Source organism: Macaca nemestrina, chromosome 3 (assembly GCF_043159975.1).
Source record: "Macaca nemestrina isolate mMacNem1 chromosome 3, mMacNem.hap1, whole genome shotgun sequence".
NCBI classification, from domain to species: domain Eukaryota; kingdom Metazoa; phylum Chordata; class Mammalia; order Primates; family Cercopithecidae; genus Macaca; species Macaca nemestrina.
Genome location: NC_092127.1, coordinates 80,152,981 through 80,172,196, shown reverse-complemented (window position 1 = coordinate 80,172,196; position 19,216 = coordinate 80,152,981). Strand labels below are relative to the sequence as shown.

Genomic DNA, 19,216 nt, shown 5'->3' with positions numbered 1-19,216 from the left:
GATCACGCCACTGCACTCCAACCTGGATGACAGAGCGAGACTCTATCTCAAAAAAAAAGAAAAAGAAATCTTTCTCTAGCAGTCATCATAGTACATATAAATAAACTCTGAGACCATATATAGTTCAAGTTATATTTTTGAAAATTTTAAAACAAGTTAATTTGTCCTATGTGTAGAAAGCTCCATTTCTTACTTACATGAATAAACTATATTTGTTTAAAGAATGATATAATTTTGGATTATGTGGTTTGTCATACCTTTAAATTTTTTTAAAGTAATTTATATCTTGAATTTGAGTATAGTATATAATGCTCAATGATCTGACTAATGTACCATCAAAATGGTTTTAACTACTTTTTGAAGAGACGCCCATTGTATTTCTGTGGCAACCAGCAATCAATGGGAGAGCTTTAAATATCCCTAAAGCTGTGGATCTCTCTGCCTTTTGGAATATCATCATGAGAAAAAGCAAGGCATTAGAAGACAGCTATAGAATTCAACCACTGTCTTTGGAGGTTGAGTGAAAGCAGTCCTAACAACTAGCAAATCATATGTTGAAAGACAATTCCACATTTTATATCAACAAATTCACAGCAGCTTTCAGAAAAGGACACAGGCTTATGAGGCTGTCTCAGAAGTTTTAAAGTATGCTATATTCTTATAAAGAGTCATTATTTCTAAAAATGCATAAATATATGCATATAAAAATGAAAGAAAATATACCAAAACATTAATGAGTATTGTAATTATTTACTTTTTTGGTTTTATTTTCAAAATTTTCTGCTTTGTGGATAAATATTTTCATTATTATTATGTACCACAAAAATACTATGAAAATAATTTGTTAAATAAATACACTTAATAAATAATTTAATCCAGTAATAAACCTTAATTTCTAGTCCTAAAGTCATAAAATAAATCTAAAATTTTTGACCTTTTCCATATATTTCTTTTAATTGCTGGGTTGCCTCTGAAACCAAACCATTTATCTTCTATGTTTTACTACTATATCATTGACACTTGACCAATCTTTGTAGCCAAGTATTGAGATTACTTTTAAATTATTTCTATGAATAAGCCTTACATACAAAAGACAAATGATATTTAAACCATACCCACCGATGTTTTAACCATTCATTTTACGGTTATTAGCAATTTTGGGGGTTCAAGTTATTTATAAGGGAATAAATATTAGAACATTTTACTTCCTCTACTTTCCATAAATAGTATAGGACTTTATTGGTCTGCTATTGAACCTTTGGAAAATGTTATTAGCCTCCTACTTAGTTTTTCAGACTAATCTCCCATTTAAACTAAAGGCCCCGGTGCACACTATGGCAGTCAGGTTACACCTGGGATTGGGCAACTCCAATCACAGACTTCTTGAGGCTTCCCTCAAAAACAGTTTAGTGGCTGCCTCCAGGTGTCTCTTGTGGTTTGCTTGGATCCCCAGTGGATTAAGTGGCAAAGAGGAATGCAGCTGGGAGCGCCCTATGCTGCTTGGGGACTTTCCCATCATCTCACTTCCCTCAACCCACTCCACTCATCATCCCGTTTCCCTCAACCCACTCCACTCACTTGACCCCCTGACCTGATGCCCCTCACCACCCTGCTCCACCCTAGTTCTCAGCCCTTAACACGAAACAAAACGTGTGAGAATAAGTGATCTAAAAAGTGACTCACAGGTACTCCTGGCATTCCACGGGGGCCATCTTTCCCTGTGTCCCCAGGTGGCCCTCTTGGGCCTGGAGGGCCGGGGGGTCCTGGAGGCCCTGCCTGTCCTTGGTCACCCTGTGATGGAGAAAGGAACAGACCAGCAATAACCATGAAAGATAAAGACTCAGGTCTTCTTTTCAGCACCTTAAATTTGCATTATCTGATCCACATTTACATTATGAAAAGAACCAGAACAACCACAAATAGAAAGCCTGTAGGCAATTTGCCTCCCAGCAGGGAGCAAATAAATATTCACGCTGGGTGACTGAGTAGATGCTATTAAAATCAAAGCAGCTCAGGAACCAGCACTTCCATTCTTTGAAATAGTGTATATGTTACCACTACAGTCAGAGCTGGTATAAAATGTGTGAATTACTTTATCCATAACACTGCATCAGTTGTATTCACCTCATTTAATAAAATGGCTGCCTTTATAGTTAGACAAATGTGTTTACTTTTTCATACCCTATAAAATTAAGCATATGAGGCTCCCATCATATTGCATAATAATTTATAAATTACCAAAGCTAGAGAGCTTAGAAACTGGATCTGTTAGTAGCTACAATTTAAAATTTTTTAATTAAGAAAAAATTAGATAGGCTTTTAGTATCTTTTTTGGTACTTGTATCTAACATTTCAAACAAAAGCAGCTGACTAAACGTAATTTTGTTTGAGGATATTTCCAAATAAATACCCACCCACCGCCCACACCCCACCCATCAGAGATAAACGGTAAAGCAATAGGTATACAGAGCAATAACCGATGTAAAGAAGAAATCAGACTTCAGCAAGAATAAGCACTACCTTAATCAGGCGGCGTTTAATGAGCTGCTGATCAGCAGAGAGAAACCCATGATTGATTTTAGGAAACACCATCTGATCAGTCAGGTGAGGTCAAAGGTTGAAGTTCAGAGATGAGAGAGTTGAAGAATAGACATCAGAAGGCCCCAAGAAAGAAATAAAGATATACACATTAGACTTATAATGATTATTAAACAAAATAGAACTGGCACTTATGTCTAACGTTAGACCCACTGATTCTTCTCGAAAGAAATATCCTGAAATGCGATGCTGAGACCAGATCTTCGGTGGTAATGAACATTTTTTGTGCTTCATCATTTCACTGTGGACGTTGGATCTTTTTAATGTAGTTTATTCCCAGAAGCAGGTAAGCAGGTGCACCCCTGCATTCTTCACTCTGAGCAGAAAGTCTAGAGACAAAATGCCAGTTCCATTTCCATCAGACTTGTCAACCAGCATAATGTGACGTGAACTTGACTGCCATTTTATTGACACCCGAAGTCCAGAGAGAGTACTTAGGATTATTTAATTGACTGGAAAAATACTACAGAGCATTAGAATGCATACAAATTAAGCCATCAAGGCATGGCATGGTTTTAGATCGCTATGCCCACCTATCTTCACAGTACCTGTTTGACGTCAATATCCTCCTCTCAAGTATGCTCAGGATAACCCTCTTAATAGACATTTGACCTCAATGATGCAAGTGGGGTCCCAAGTGCCCAGTAACTTGACATATATGATGAGAGGAAGCCAACGGGCTCGGTAAGCCAATTGAATGGTTCCTGCTCACGCTTATGCTGATTGCATTTCTGACTACACAGGCATGAGTAACAACCACAAACCTTGACGGTGAGGATCTGATTACTGTGCAGGGCAGCAACTGTGGGGAAGCCTGGCAGGCCCTATGGACGTAGCACAGCACCAAAACAACACAACATAAAACGTCACACAGACATTTCACTGGGGGACAAACAAAACAAGCACATACCTAGCGCCTCCCTTCCCTGGTTCTAAGTCTTGCCTCGTCTGACACACCATAAACAAAATTAGACACATGAGGCCCCAAAATAAACCTTTTTTTTTTTTTTTTTCAGATGAAGTCTCACTCTGTTGCTCAGGCTGGAGTGCAGTGGCCTGATCTAGGCTCACTGCAACCTCCACCTCCCGAGTTCAAGCAATTCTCCTGCCTCAGCCTCCCTAGTGCTGGGATCACAGGCGTGCGCCACCACGCACAGTGAAGTTTTGTATTTTTAGTAGAGACGGGGTTTCACCATGTTGGCCAGGCTGGTCTCCAACTCCTGACCTCAAGTGATCCACCCACCTCGGCCTCCCACAGTGCTGGGATTACAGGCGTGAGTCACCATGTCCAGACTTTTTTTTTCCTTTTTTTTTTTTTGAGACGGAGTCTTGCTCTGTCACCTAGGCTGGAGTGCACTGGCACAATCTCAGCTCACTGAAACCTCTGTCCCCAGGGTTCAAGTGATTCTCTGTCTCAGCCTGCCCAGTAGCTGGGATTACAGGCATGTGCCACCATGTCCAGCTAATTTTTGTATTTGTAGTAGAGACTGGGTTTCACCATGTTGGCCAGGCTGGTCTCAAACTCCTGCCCTCAAGTGATCTGACCGCCTCGGCCTCCCAAAGTGCTGGGATTACAGGCATAAACCATCATGCCTAGTCAAACCAATAATTTCCTAAAGCATGGAATGGGGAAACTGAGAGCTCATGGTCATTGAGCCTGGGGCAGGTACAACGGGATCTGTGTCTACACGGTGTAAAGAGTTTGCTACATGGAGCATTTCTGGAATCTTACAAAATTACAACATCTTAATTACAAAATGTTAGTACAAAATGGAGATAACTATAGACACTGTTATGAAAACCACACTGTAATTTCCCTCCATTGACATTCTGTTTACAGCTCAGGATATACAATACATGTATTAATTCTTTTTTGGACAACAACGGGGAACAAAATTTTGCCATCAGATCATACTTATTCCCCAGAATAAACACAGTACACCTCACAAAATACAGTCTTGCCACCCACATATCAAAATTTCTCTCTCCAATCATATGATGAATCTCAGAACTCTCCTGTTTCAGGAATTCACGCAGAGGTGGTGGATGAAAATCTGTCTCTTATAACATGTGTATTTCATGTCAGGGGGATTTATGGTCACACTCTGCAGTAATCACTTCTGTCACATAACTTTTCCGAAAGAACTTGACAGTTCACACAACCCCTTAATGCAGAAAAGCAGTTTTGAATTCCTTGAGAATACGGAGAGATGTTTCAGAGACTCGTTCTTCAGTAACTTGTACTAACTCCTCCTCACAGGCGTTATCAATTGGTTAAGTCTGAGAGAGAAATTTTGCCTTTGTTCTATTTCTTTTCTAAGAACATGTGAAACTAAAGCCTTTTATTCCTTTTTTTTCCAAAACACAAACACACACACACACACACACACACACACACACACACACACAGAGAACATGTTTACCAGTTTACCATACAAATAAAATAAACAACAACCACAGCAATACATGGCCTGGGCTCTCTCTCTTCCCACCCAAATTTATCTTGCAGATATTTTTAGGAAAGCCCAGGAAATTTCTACATTTTTAGTTTTATTAGTTTTGTGAATATTTCACCCCCCACATGCCTCACATTAGAGATATGTTTTTCATTTTAAGAAAGGCAGAAAAATTAGTTTGTAGTCTGAAGACACTTCTTCAGCTCTAATGCCTTTGATTCTCAGTCTTCAGGACTACAACTTCTCAGGAAGCAAAACAGAGAAAATCTTATCTTTTGCCAAGTCCGTTCTGATAAGGCTATTAAGTGGCTCCGTAGTTTTGAGGTGACCTATGTCCTCTTTTTCTTCTCTCTAAATACAAGTCCTTTAAATATACATTCTGCATAAATTCAGAAATGCTACAAGTTGGAAAACAGATGTATACAATTTGCTTTTGTTTTACTATGGAATATGAGTTTAAAATGTTATTAGATGGTAATGTGCCAGCATCTTTCCATCTGTGACTCATTAGCCCTATATTACACAGTCAGAATTTTATATATAAAGCTCATATTTATGTAACAAAGAACAAAAACAGATACAAACAAGAAGTCTATGAGGGATCAGAATCTTGATTAGTGGCGATAAATCATAATGTCACTTGAAACAGGATTATCTAACAAAATAATTTTAAATTAAAAACCTTTTAGCAGCACACATGGTAGGCCTTACAAATATTTTGAAATTTGAATGTATAAATAAGTCACTTCTTGTACTCATGTCTGAGCATGACCAGCTTTCTATTTGATCATATTTTCAAAATGCTCACACACACACACACAAAGTCTCAAGTTGTATAACTCCTTAGTTTGGGTTCCAATTTTAATGAGATCTAAAGAGAGAAGTGGATAGGCAATTCTCACCTCAGAAAGATCTTTTTCCTCAAACAGAATAATCTCTATTTGAGGAAGCTAATTTATAATCCTTAATCATCTTGACTGTGAAAATGCTACCAATTAGGTGTTTAGAGCTACATTTTAAAGATTTCATTAGCATGCCACGCAAAATAATTTTTCAGGAGTTTACGTGTAGCAAAGTAAAAAGGGGACATGTGGACGGATTCTCTTAAATGCTAACAAAAATCCCATGATTTGGGCTACAATGTCCTAGGACCCTGTGCGTTTCAAACTGGGGTAAAAGTAACCCTGAGAGTATATGCTGGTGTCCTACAGAGTGTTTCAAAGCAATAACAAATATGGTCCATCCTCCTAAAAAAGTCTATTCAATTAATGGCAAATACATTTAAACATTATTATGTAAAGCAAATATTGATATATTATAGGGTTATAGCATTCAAAACTGGACATGTTTTAAAAATTTTCACCATTTGATGGTGGTAAAAAAATCCCATTTCACAGGGGCTGCCTCCAGATCCTAGGTAGACACTGACTCTGCTTCTTGTGTGAGTTCTTTGGAGGGTTGGTTTCTAAAGTACAGGTGTTGACACCTATCCTCAGTACAAGTGTTGACACCTTATGGCTTTGTGTGGCCACACCTGCTAGGCTTCTCTAGTCGCTCATACAGAGGATACAATTTTTATTAACTATACCATTTTTTCCCACAGTATCATTAGTCATATCCTTTCTAAACAAATAAAATGGACATACTTTACTTGGTTTTGCATCTCAGAAAGTTTGCCTGGTACACAGACGGTTTGAGTGGGTGTGGAAAAACAAATGTGTCTCCAGAAAAATATGGAGAAAAAAAAATCCAGGAATATTGAATATTGAATACTGAATATTGAAATAATTTTTGTTATTGTTGTTATTTTTTGAGATGGGGTCTGACTCTGTCGCCCAGACTTGAGTGTAGTGGTGCGATCTCGGCTCACTGCAACCTCTGCCTCCCGGGTTCAAGCAATTCTCCTGCCTCAGCCCCCCTAGTAGCTGGGACTACAGGCATGCACCACCACGCCCAGCTATTTTTTTGTATTTTTAGTAGAGATGGGGTTTCACCATGTTGGCCAGGCTCGTCTCGAACTCCTGACCTCAAGTGATCTGCCCACCTCAGCCTCCCAAAGTGCTGGGATTACAGGCGTGAGCCACTGTACCCGGCCTGAAATAATTTGTACACATTTTCGCCCCCAAATACTTTGAATTATTAAGAAATCAGATGAATAAGAGCTGTAAAACTACCATATATAACTCATTTTTTTCCCTCCTGAGAGCATAAAGCCTCAGACAGCTTCATGAATCTTCATGACATTCTGTGAAGTAGGCAACCATCTCACAACCAGTATTTTGACATCATGACAGGAAAGGCTATATCTCCCCCTTCAGTACCAACTAGAAGAAACAATGCAAGCCTACCCCAAAGGGATATTGAACAAATAAATAATTCATAAGAAATGCTTCTAACTACTTAGAGGCCATACATTCAAGGTGTTACTGTCATTTTTATTGTGTACTCAGTAATAATGAGTATTATAAGATTATAAATAGTGAGAAAATTTTGTGCTTTCTCAAACGTATTCAGTAAGGCAATGATAGAGCCAGAAATTCAATCCAGGTCTTCTGATTCTAAACTTTGTCATTATGCAATTTATGTGTTTATAATTTTCTTCTACCTGCTTTACAGTTGAAATATCAGAAAGCTTAAAAATTGACTAACATTCAACAATATTTAGAAAGCGTCTGTTGAGCACCTTCTGCGCAACATTCACTATGCCACACGCTGGGGATTGAATGGTGAGCAAGATCCCATGCTCACAGGGTTTACCATCTAGTGGAGAAATAGAAATAAGCTGGCAGTTGTCATACAGAGTGACAAGTATTATGGTGGAGAAGTGGGGGGGCTACAAAGAAAATAAAATGTGCACTAGACACATGTTTCAGGAGCCATGGAAGACCTCCCAAGCCAGGTGAAGTAGAGGCTGGAGGTTGGTACAGGAAGAGTAAAACTAAAGATAGACCATTTAGGAAGGTATGACAATAGTCTAGCTGTGAGATTGTGTCTTAGAACTAGAGGAAGGACAAATCAATTGTTTGAATTGTTATTAAGGAAGTCGAATTTGTAGGACTTGTAACTTGGCTGAGAATATAAGGGTAAATGAGGAGCAGAGAATGGTCCTAGGTCTCTAGCTTGGACAATGGAAGGATAGTAGAGGGAACACAAAGAAAAGGCTTTCTGGGATAGGCAGGTAGTTATGAATGATGAATTCAGCTACAGGTTTGCTGAATTTGAGATGTCTGTGGACAGCCAAGGGGCAGCAGTTGGACATGCATATAGAACAGAAGAAAGGTGAGAAATGACTAGGCACGGTGACTCATGCCTATAATCCCAGCACTTTGGGAGGCTGAGGCAGGCAGATCATGAGGAGTTCGAGACCAACCTGGCCAACATGGTGAAACCCCGTCTCTACTAAAAATACAAAAATTAGCTGGGCATGGTGGCAGGTGTCTGTAATCTCAGCTACTTGGGAGGCTGAGGCAGGAGAATCATTTGAACCCAGGAGGCAGAGGTTGTAGTGAGCCGAGATCACGTCATTGCACTCCAGCCTGGGCAACAACAGCGAAACTCCGTCTCAAAAAATAAATAAATAAAATAAAAAATTAAATAAATAAAAAAGAAAGAAAGACAGGTGAGAATTATGAGCCATAGGGATATGCGAAGTCACCTCGGGAGGTTGTAGAGAGGGCAGTCCTAGGAAAGAACCCTTCAAAAGACTTAGGTTTAAGGGATGAGCAGAGGAAGAGGCAACCACAAAGAAGATGAAAAGGAGTGGCTATAGAAGCAGGAGGAATGGTAATTCTCCTCACAAAAGTTCTAGTCAGGCAAATGACTCAAAATGATAGATGCACATACTTTACTTTGCTGTTTATTGCATCATCAATAATGCTGCCTAAATCACATAAATGACTCATAACAAGAACAGGTTAACAATGGTCAGTGTCACTGACAATGGCTGATCATTGATCAGCACAAGGGAGTGTACCTGAGGTTACAGGGCTATGGATGAAAAGATAATTATTTTACTTACAAAGAGTCAAAGGGTCCCAATAGCAAGTCATATTAAATAAAAAATATGCATTATGCTGAGAAATGAAATCTCCAAGTTTCTCCATAATGTAAATACTATCATGATTCTGTTTGCCCAAAATACATCATGCATTACAACACGACCATTACAGTGGGCATGTGTGCAGCATAAATAGAGATAAATACTCCTCAAAGTTGATAAAATAATTTCTAGCTAAGAGAGACCAGATGGGGAAACACTATAATAGGATACAAAAATATTTAGGTAAAAGAATTGCTTCAGTTTAGCAGAAACTGTTAGAAGGCTAAATTAAGAAAGAAAAGAATTTAAGAGAAGGAAATCTGCAACTAGATCATTCCATATTGCAGTAGATGGTATAATTTATCTGTCTGAAAAGAAAAATCAACTATATAAAGCTAAACAGCTAAAGGAATTTTTGAACAATCATGCAGTATAATAATTGGAGCCTGTGGAAATCAGAAGTTATAACTGATGGTAAAAGATTGCCTCATGGTAGTATTAATTATGGGAAGAATTAGCCTTCTGTAGTTGAATATAATATTTTCAACTGGCTCAAAAAATTACTATTTTTCTATTTTATTGATACTCTAAATTCTATTCTACTACATTTTCTCATAAATTTTAACCCTAGTCACTCCAGGAATTATCTTTTTTTGTCTATAAATGGTAAGTGTAAATTTTACAGGTTATTTGAATATAATATTTTCAACTTGTTCAAGAAGTTACTATTTTTTTATAGATACTCTAAATTCCATTCTACTATGTTTTATCATAAATATTAACCCTAGCCAGTCCAGGAATTATCTTTTTATACGTCGATGATAAGCGTAATTTTACAAGTCATTTGGAAGAAAAACAAAACAATGCAATCTCTGTATTGACAAATGTCATTAAATACTGTAGCTACTAAAATGCTAAGTAAGTGAAGACAGCCTGCAAAAGATCTATGAATAAGAAGACAGCAGATAAACTTCAACACTGGCAAGTGCAAAGTATTAAGAAAAGTGCCTAAACTACTCATATAGTGCCGAAGGCTCTACTTGTTGTATATAATCTATTAGGGGATTCCAGGGCTTGTTGTAAAGTGTTCCCTAATGACATACAGCTAAGAAAGGCCAATAGAAGATGAGACCCCATGAAAAGAGGTAGAATTCCTGAAGAAGGTTTTTCCTGATCTGAGTGAACCAGAGAAGTATAGACACAGGATACAGGGAAGAAAAATAAAGCAGCCTTGAAGTCTGGGAAGATGTACAAAAATAAAACTGTATTGATTTTATTTATATATACTCTGCTAGAACTGGATCAGAGCTATTCTCTACAAATAAACATCAAGAGAGCAGTCCGGTCTTAGGGTTTCTTAATAATAATTAAAATAATAAATAATGACAATGGTGATGATGGTATTAATAGTGGTTAAGGCTTATATGATACTTCCTTTGCGTGAGGTATTCTTCTAAGAGTTTTATAAACATTAACTTTTTTAATCCTCACACCAACTACTTGACAGATGAGGAATTTGAGACACGAAGAGGTGAGGGGTCTCGCCCACCCATCTGTAAGTGGCAGAGCCACGAGTCACCCCCTGGCCACCTGCTCCAGTGTCAACCATCTTAACCAGCATATTTTCCATAAATTTTTCTTTTTTTTTATTTTTTTGAGACTGAGTCTTACTCTGTCACCCAGGCTGGAGTGCAGTGGCACAATCTCGGCTCATTGCAATCTCCGCCTCCTGGGTTCAAGTGATTCTCCTGCCTCAGCCTCCCAAGTAGGTGGGACTACAGGCATGCAGCACCACACGCCCAGCTAATTTTTTTTGCATTTTTAGTAGAGAAGGGTTTTACCATGTTGACCAGGATGGTCTCAATCTCTCGACCACATGATCCGCCCACCTTGGCCTCCCAAAGTGCTGGGATTACAGGCATGAGCCACCGTGTCCAGCCCCATATCTTCCATAAATTTTTCATAGTCTCTGAATTTCATTTTCACTTATTCATTTATTCAATAAGAATTTAACACAATTGCACAATGACCAAGGCAATATTTGGACATTGGGATTAGAGCCGTAAACAAGATAGACCTTATACCAGGCCTTATGGAGCTTAGAATGTATGAAGGCAGGTAGACATGAAACAAGCAACTTCAAACGTGGCTGGGATCTCTTTTGCTAACATTTATCCATGCTCTTTTTCTCTTGTATTTTTTCATTTCCTCCCCACTCCTTCATCAAGCTCTTAGATGACCCTTTGCTTAGGGCCTCAGAGGAGGCATAAGGAGGCAGAGTGCAAGACGTAACTTGTCTACCAACATTTCTAGAAATGAAAAATACCTAGAAAGACACTCCCCCAAACTAGAAGTGAGGAAAGAGATCTGTAGTCTCCGAGAGCACAGAGGGACCTAAGCTCTGCTTCCCAGCAGCACTTCCAGGAAAGCAACACCACAAAGAAATGGCCATGTGGCATGTCAGATAGACATGTGTGAGCAGGCTTGCAAAGGATTCCCCCGCCTGAAGTACCGCACAGAAGTAGCAGAAAGATTCCCATGCCCCATAGGTGCAGTCGTGACACACTAGGAGACCCTTGTGGCTAGCCACTCTCAAAGGGCAACGATACTTTTCCTTCCTGATACTTCCGCCTAGATGAACACTGGAAAAAAATAGAAAATATATTTTCCTTTTCTAAAGACATACTGAATCAACACTTGGTATATAGAGATTAGGTTCTATTTTAGGAACTCTCCCTGGAGATGTAGACTCTGTTCTTCAATTTGGGCAAGGTCAAGATAAGGGCAATGGCAAAGGGTTGTAAGGATTCCTGTGGGAGGTCAGATTGATGAGAACAAGAGGGATGAACTAAAACATGCATTCCTTCGTGTGACAAAGTTCTCTGGAATACATGCTATACGCCAAGTACAGTGAAAGAAGCTGCAGGGGTTCAAATCTAATAGGGGAGAGGGAATTGTCATATGAATGTCAATCCACATGGAAAATGTGTTAAATTAGTGCTCTGGTTAGAGGAGCAGGCAGTACTTAAGCTTATTCTGTCTGAGGATTGGAGTAAGACTCCCATAAAGGTAGAAATTAAGACATGTGAAGATGATTAGGATCCTGGTATTGCAGTGAAGTGTGGACTGGAGGCCTCTGGAGGAAGGTATTCCAGTCTGTAGCACAGTGAACAAAGGAGAAGGTACACTCAGGAAATTCTGATAAGGTGAGTTTGGCTGTGGTGAAGCACACACATTTTAGATAAATGCCTGGAAAAATTAATAGGGCACAGATGTGGGAGGTCTTAAAAGAAGCTTCAAGAGTGAAGTAGTGGAAAGCCATGAAGGTTTTTATACAACGAAGGTGCCATGCCATGTGAGTACGAGGAAGACAATTCTGACACAGTTAGAGAACAGATTAAAAACCCAGATATGGTTCATGATCCTTCATCTGCAGTTCCAAAATCCAAAGTCCCCGAAGATAAATATTTTTTCTTTTTTAAATTTTTTTTCTCCTTCCTACCTCTCTCTCTCTCTCTCTCTCTCTCTGTCTCTCTGATGGTGTCTCACTCTGTTGCAGAGGCTGGAGTACGGTGATGCAATCTCAGCTCACTGCAAACTCTGCCTCCCAGGTTCAAGTGATTCTCCTGCCTCAGCCTCCTGAATAGCTGGCACTACAGGCACCCACCACCATGCCCAGCTAATTTTTGTATTTTTAGTAAAGATGGGATTTCACAATGTTGGCCAGGCTGGTCTCAAACTCCTGATCTCAGGTGATCCACACACCTTGGCTTCTTAAAGTGTTGGGATTACAGGCGTGAGCTACCGCGCCCAGCCAAAATATTTTTTCTTAAGTTTTAAAGTTTTTCCTGTTTTCAGGAAACTTATGTGATGGAAAAAACTTACTTGAACAGATGTAAGGCTATTTATGGTCATTAATAATCCTTCTAAGTGTGAATATGCATATGTTTCACTGTAGAATTTGATGGTTTGATTACAGGGTGTCTCAGGCCCCTAAGGGTTTCAGACAATATGCACAGCATGAACTAAATTAACTTTCTAATTCCTAAAAACCCTAAGTTCTGAAACACGCTTAACTAACAAGAGTTTTAAGAAGGGATTGTGAGCCTAGTTCAAAATTAATGACAAAGAGCTCTTCAGCAGAACTGAAGATTATAGAAAGAGTGATAAGTTTTGAATTTGAGGAAACGAATGTGGGTTTGAACAATAAAATGTATTAATTATAGACAAGTCTAAAAAATGCCCTGTCTCAATATATGGCAATTTGCATTACATATTATAATTTATACCAGTTTGTAGTAATTAAAAATAAATCTACTTTTATGATTTCAGTGTTATATATTAATAAGAACTACTATGATCAATTGTCTGGTATACATCTTTTAATTAATTGCCTTAATGAATAAATAAGGACATTTATAATTAGCACCTGTTTTTCAAATAAGCAAAAAATAACCGTGAAAATTTTGTCCTTTTATGAAATGAAAAAAAATTCTCCAGCAGTCCTGTTTAGAACGTCAATTTGATTGTCAAACACTGCATAAAAATCTACTTAAACCTCCCTGTGAAAACAAAAATGGTGCAAAAGCAGGCTTGAATTCAGCCCTATCTGAATTTCATGCAATATGCCTTTGAAATACAAATTTTGAATTATGGAGCTCAGATTATATAGTTTTTTAATTCTCAAAAACTCTTCCAAGATGGTGCAGTATAAAAATAGCATGCAATACAATAATATTTTGGAACTACATTTCTATAAAACCTAGGCTGCTCTTCAGTTGAGGTTGCCAGGTCAAGGACTCATCTCAACTTGAGTATATCCCATCCATTTTCTGAAAGGAAACAGTCTACATCTGGGAGAGGAGGTACAGCATGGATCAGGAAAGAAGATCAGTAGCTGACAGGGCACCTGACACTAAAGGGAAAACAGGCATTTCTCCAGTAGTCTGTGAGAAAACCTCAACTTTTTTTTTCTGGATGTTTCATGCTGGGAGAGAAAGCATAAGTGTCCTGCCATTCTCTGGATACTCTATTTAGTACTCTCATTTAATGAGCATTTGCTAAACATCCTTGTTTGATACTAGACTGAGTTGACTCTAAAATTCCTTGGGCATGCACCCTGAATGTAGCCTCTTTTCTACTCATGGAAGAAGTAGATGGCTATAATGGATGGAAAATCATCCTGTACTTCCTTGTATACCTCTGAAGTTCAACATCCACCCTAAATAAGGTTTAGCCCACAGTAAATGCCTGACAGCCCTCTGGGATAACTGAACTCTTCAAAAAGATAATGGAGTGCTTGGAACAGTAGAGCAGAGAGTAACGTTACTTGCAGTGGTACTCTTCTAGGTACCTTTCTCTACTAGTTCATCTGGTCCTGTTCTCCAACATCCTCCTTTAGTTCAAATCCTAATTTTGTAGTGTTTTCTCAGGGTCTGCTCAATTATACAACAGTAAAATAGAGTCTGTTGCTTGAGGGCATCCCTGAACTCTGCATGTTTCCCAAAGAGGCTAAAATATTTATTGCAATTTAGGACATATTTGAACATTCTGTAATTATTTTTGTATTTGATGTCACTTGTACATATGGAGTAAATTCAAATGACTATAAGAATTGGCAGATAATGTAAATAAAGAAGCAGGTTGAAGACAAAAGGAAGTGGGGAGACTTCGCTGAATAGAAGAGTGAAGCTGGGGCTGAAAGGAAACAATAACTAATCCCTTGATTTTTGCCACAGATGAAAGCAGACTTAGTGTGGCTACATCTTCACCTGCTTCATGAGAAACCAGAAATGAAAGTCTTTTTTTAAGAAAAAAATAAATGCTTCAGATTTTAATGTTTGCTAACAATTGAAATTTTGTTTACACATTTTATATTCCAAATGAAAATACATTTGATAGTAGGATTTGTCTCACAGATCACCAGTTAAAGATCTCTGATTTACTGTTTTTGAATGGTGAAATACAAACAAAACAACTGTAGGACTTTGCCTCATAGCACACTTAGCCCAACCGATAGAACTTTATTTTGTTGCATTAGCATTTGAAGAAAGGGTTACTGGTTCTTATTGTATCAATTACACATTGTAATTCACAGCACTGATTCTTAAATCATAGAAATGTCAAAATACGATTGTTATACACTATCTCTAGCAGGAATAATAACAGAACAAGGTATAATTCCTTTTTGAAAAGGACGTACCTACATCCCATAGTGATTAATTCATCTGGGAGGAGTCCCATGATTTGCTGTTAATGAAAGAGGCTGTTGTAATCTACATGAGAATTATGGTTTCTCTGGGATTGTCAAAACCAAATTTCCTGACTTCTATGAAATTAAATCTAAAGTTTAGAATGACATAAATATTGAAAAATCATAAAATAAACTTTCTACTTTTTGGTTTTAATTTCCTAGTGGTTGATAATGTTATTTAATGAAATGCAGTACATTTTTCATATTAAGTAGTGTATCACATGCCATCATGTTTATTTAATTCTTAAAAGTGATATTTATTTGCACATATAATTTACTTGAAATAGCTACACTGATAATATTCATATTTAACCTCAAAACTCTTTTATACTTCCAAATTTCAAGTACTTTTATGCTTCCAAATTTAGATAATAATAAGGCAGACAAAAATGTCAAGAGTAAAGATTAGATTGTCTTTGTTACTGAAAATGAGGGCTCAAAATATGCCTTAGGTACAATTTTGAATAGGAACAATTCTTTCTTTATTTAAATGTACTTAATATTCCATTTATCAAAGAAAATTGTCCATATATAATAGAAAAAAGATTTTCTCTTTTTATGGTTACATGAATTAATTCAAAGTGTAACGTGGTCTTTCAACTTAGTAAATTTTAAATGATATATATGCATTATTTGCGATTACATAAAAGAGAAAAAAAGGGAATGACAATGCTCTCGGTTTGAATGCATAACTAATCCAGACCAAGGAAAAAACTTTCTCTGATGTTTTAAAATATCTAAAAGCAATAGCCCAATTTACAAAATACAGACGTATGTTATAAATCTTTTTTTTTTTTAATGGGTCTTCGATTTCAGTACCCACAGGAACAAAGTTTATGTTTTAAAAACCAGGTGGCATCTGGGATACCCAGATAAGTGACCAGTTCTACCACCTCATTAGCTACAAGTTTTATGACTCACATATGTGGTTAAAAAAATTACAAGATGTATGTCTGTCATGTCATTATTGAAATTGAATTGCTTATTTTCACATAAGGGAATGTCAATCATTCTCCTTGGGTGATATGGGATTTTAGCAAGTAAGAAACATGAAAGAGAGGAAGAAGAAGTTACTATTTTATAGCTCTGGGATGAAGCTTCGTAACATTATAAAGAGTTGAGATTAAGCTTCATAAACTTTAACTGTGAAATTGTCCATGTTTCCTGACTTGCGAAATGTTGGGGAAGTTAATGTTGGAAAAGTGGCACAAAACAAATTTGACTAAGAAAAAAAAAGATTTTTCAAGGGAAACGCGAGTCAACTTTTGTACAAGGCATAATTACTCAATTTGTGAATTACTAAGGGCCTAATAATTCACAAATTGCAGAGTGGACTTCCCCTCTCCTATTCTTTGTAGGATTTCCTTCTTTATGAATATCTTAATTACAAATAAGGAAGGAAATAAAAAAGGAAGTGAAAGTCAATCCAAGGATTAACACAGAAGAGTAGCATGGAACATTATGATCTGTGTCAGGAGCACTTAGGCTCCATAAAGACTGGGAGGAATTTCTAAGGGCAACAAAAAGAGCATGTTCTGTTAGATTCAGACAGAGAAGCATAATAAAATAATAGATCTATTTTTTTTCAGTCAACTGAGAATAAAATGTGAATAGTTGATACAAGAAAGCAATAGCAACCAGTTCCTATTTAGCTTCTAATTCTCTGTCAAACAGAAAAAAATATAGTTGTTTGAATTAAACATTGCCACAAATACTGGTGTATTAAATGCCAAGGAAAGTGAAGAGATTACTAACGAAAACTTTGCAAATATAAATGTGTTTTAGCCCGAATAAATAGCTTTCAAAATACTGAGCATTTGCCAAAAAAATTACTCAACCATTCACATCACTTTTTCGGGAACTGTGAAAAGTGTAAGAAGCAATAGAAGAGAGAAAAAGGTAGCTCTGTGAAGTATAGACAGATTGCTAAAATGTATAATGACCTAAGTAAAGATGAGAATATATTATTAAAAGGATTGTTGGTGAAAATTTATAACAGAATACTAACTTTATTTCCTTTGTTAAAAAGGGTTATTAGTAGGTAGATGCACATATGTAACTGGATTTCAGCAAGTGGTATGCCAAGGTTTCCTGTATTATCCTTAGATTCTATATGGAGAAATCTGAACTGAAAATCAATGAAAAGAATGGATTTATAACTGGTTGAACAATCTACACAGATAATAATGCTTAACCAGTCACACAGTTCAGGACCTCCTGACTGATCCATTCAATATACATTTTTTTGTTTTGTTTTTTTGAGACAGAATTTTGCTCTTTTCTCGCAGGCTGCAGTGCAATGGCGCAATCTTGGCTCACTGCAACCTCCGCCTCCCAGGTTCAAGCGATTCTCCTGCCTCAGCCTCCTGAGTACCTGGGATTACAGGTGAGTGCCACCGCACCCAGCAAATTTTTATATTTTTAGTAGAGATGGGGTTTCACCATGTTGGCCAGTCTGGTCTCAAACTCCTGACCTCAGGTGATCCACCTGCTTTGGTCTCCCAAAGTGCTGGGATTACAGGCATGAGCCACTGTGCCCAGCCTCGATATATGTATTAATGAATCAGTCTTCTCAAACTTTGGGTGTGGGAATGATTTTTGTCTCTACATGAATATTTCTACATCTATATCTCAAATATCCAGGAAGTAGGAGAGAAGAAGAGGTATAATGATTGTTGGATTGCAAATCAGAATCCAGAGGGGACCTCAACAGGATGGAATGATGAGAGTGGTATACTAATAACATGGATAAAAGAAAGTAACGGTGTGTGAATCCAATAAACTAGTTATGTAAATACACAATTGAGAACCTAAGAATAATAGTAAAAAAAAATTTAAGAATTTAAGTTGATAAATTTATACATTAATATATGATATGGCTGCCAATGTTGTTTCAAGCTCATCTAATTCCAGACTGTATTAACATAAACAGACACATACAGAGGTAGGTTTTATCCCAAACACATTTATCCAGGTGTGCCTGGATAAATGTGTTTGCTTTCTACACATTATCCTTTAAGGAGGACATAGGAACATGTATAGAGAACCATGACAGTAAGAGGGCAAAAACTGTTCACATGAAGAATGGATGAAGAAGACGGGGTTGGAGCAGGAGAAGATGAGATGGGACATGAGAGGTATTTTAAACAGGCTGAAAACTGAAGGAAGAGCACAGAGTAGAACCACCACCACCACAGAGTGTATTCAGTTTCAGCTGGGCCATCACTGCCAAAGAATATAACCAATAATGGAAGAGCTTTAAGGTTCATTTCACCCATGAGCTTCAGTGTTTCTATAAACCACTGAAGGATAGTCATGTTTAAGAATAATTAGTTCAGAAGACAGGACTGAAACTAAATGTATAGGAAGTAGAGAATGGTAGACATTGATTCAAAAGAAGGAACAATAAATATTTGTTGAATGAATGACTGAATTAATTTGCAATGTTAGAACTATCTATGATTAGAATAGTCTGCTTTTTAAAAGAGTGAGTTCCTTGTCACTGAAGATGTTTGAATAAAACTCAGCTTAGGACACCCTATAGAAGTTTCTAGGCAATTAGCTGGCAGGGCCAATTGCCTAAATGGGTGACATGGGTTTATTTTACTGTTATAAGAAAAAGTCTGATGAGGCAGCAAATGAATTTCTTTTATCTATATTATCTTCCCCCTCCTCATCACTCTTTTAAAATAGGACAACGATCATTTATCTAGAAAGTCTTTCTGGTATTGCCAAACCATTTTTAATTCTAATAAAAAGCAAAATGTGACCTCCTATATTACCCAATAGTTTAAAACACTATAAGAAAAAAAAATTCAGATGCATTCAACTCTTTCCAATAAAAGGAAATACAATCTACCATATAGGATT

The 19,216-nt window shown here is 37.4% G+C and overlaps 1 protein-coding gene across 17 annotated transcripts in view; it reads right to left on the bottom strand.

The window, feature by feature from the left end:
* The window catches only part of LOC105486272 (collagen type XXV alpha 1 chain), a 507,117-nt gene that overhangs the window by 131,738 nt on the left and 356,163 nt on the right, over window positions 1–19,216 (bottom strand). For 16 of the 17 annotated variants that reach the window (XM_011749078.2, XM_071093205.1, XM_071093207.1 and 13 more), the window contains 2 exons: window positions 2,521–2,592; window positions 1,684–1,791 (listed from right to left, as the gene is read on the bottom strand). In XM_011749078.2, coding sequence (XP_011747380.2) covers window positions 1,684–1,791; window positions 2,521–2,592 — 180 coding nt within the window. Of the gene's footprint in view, window positions 1–1,683; window positions 1,792–2,520; window positions 2,593–3,362; window positions 3,423–19,216 lie in introns of all 17 variants that reach the window. The other variant, XM_011749079.2, reaches the window with a different exon arrangement.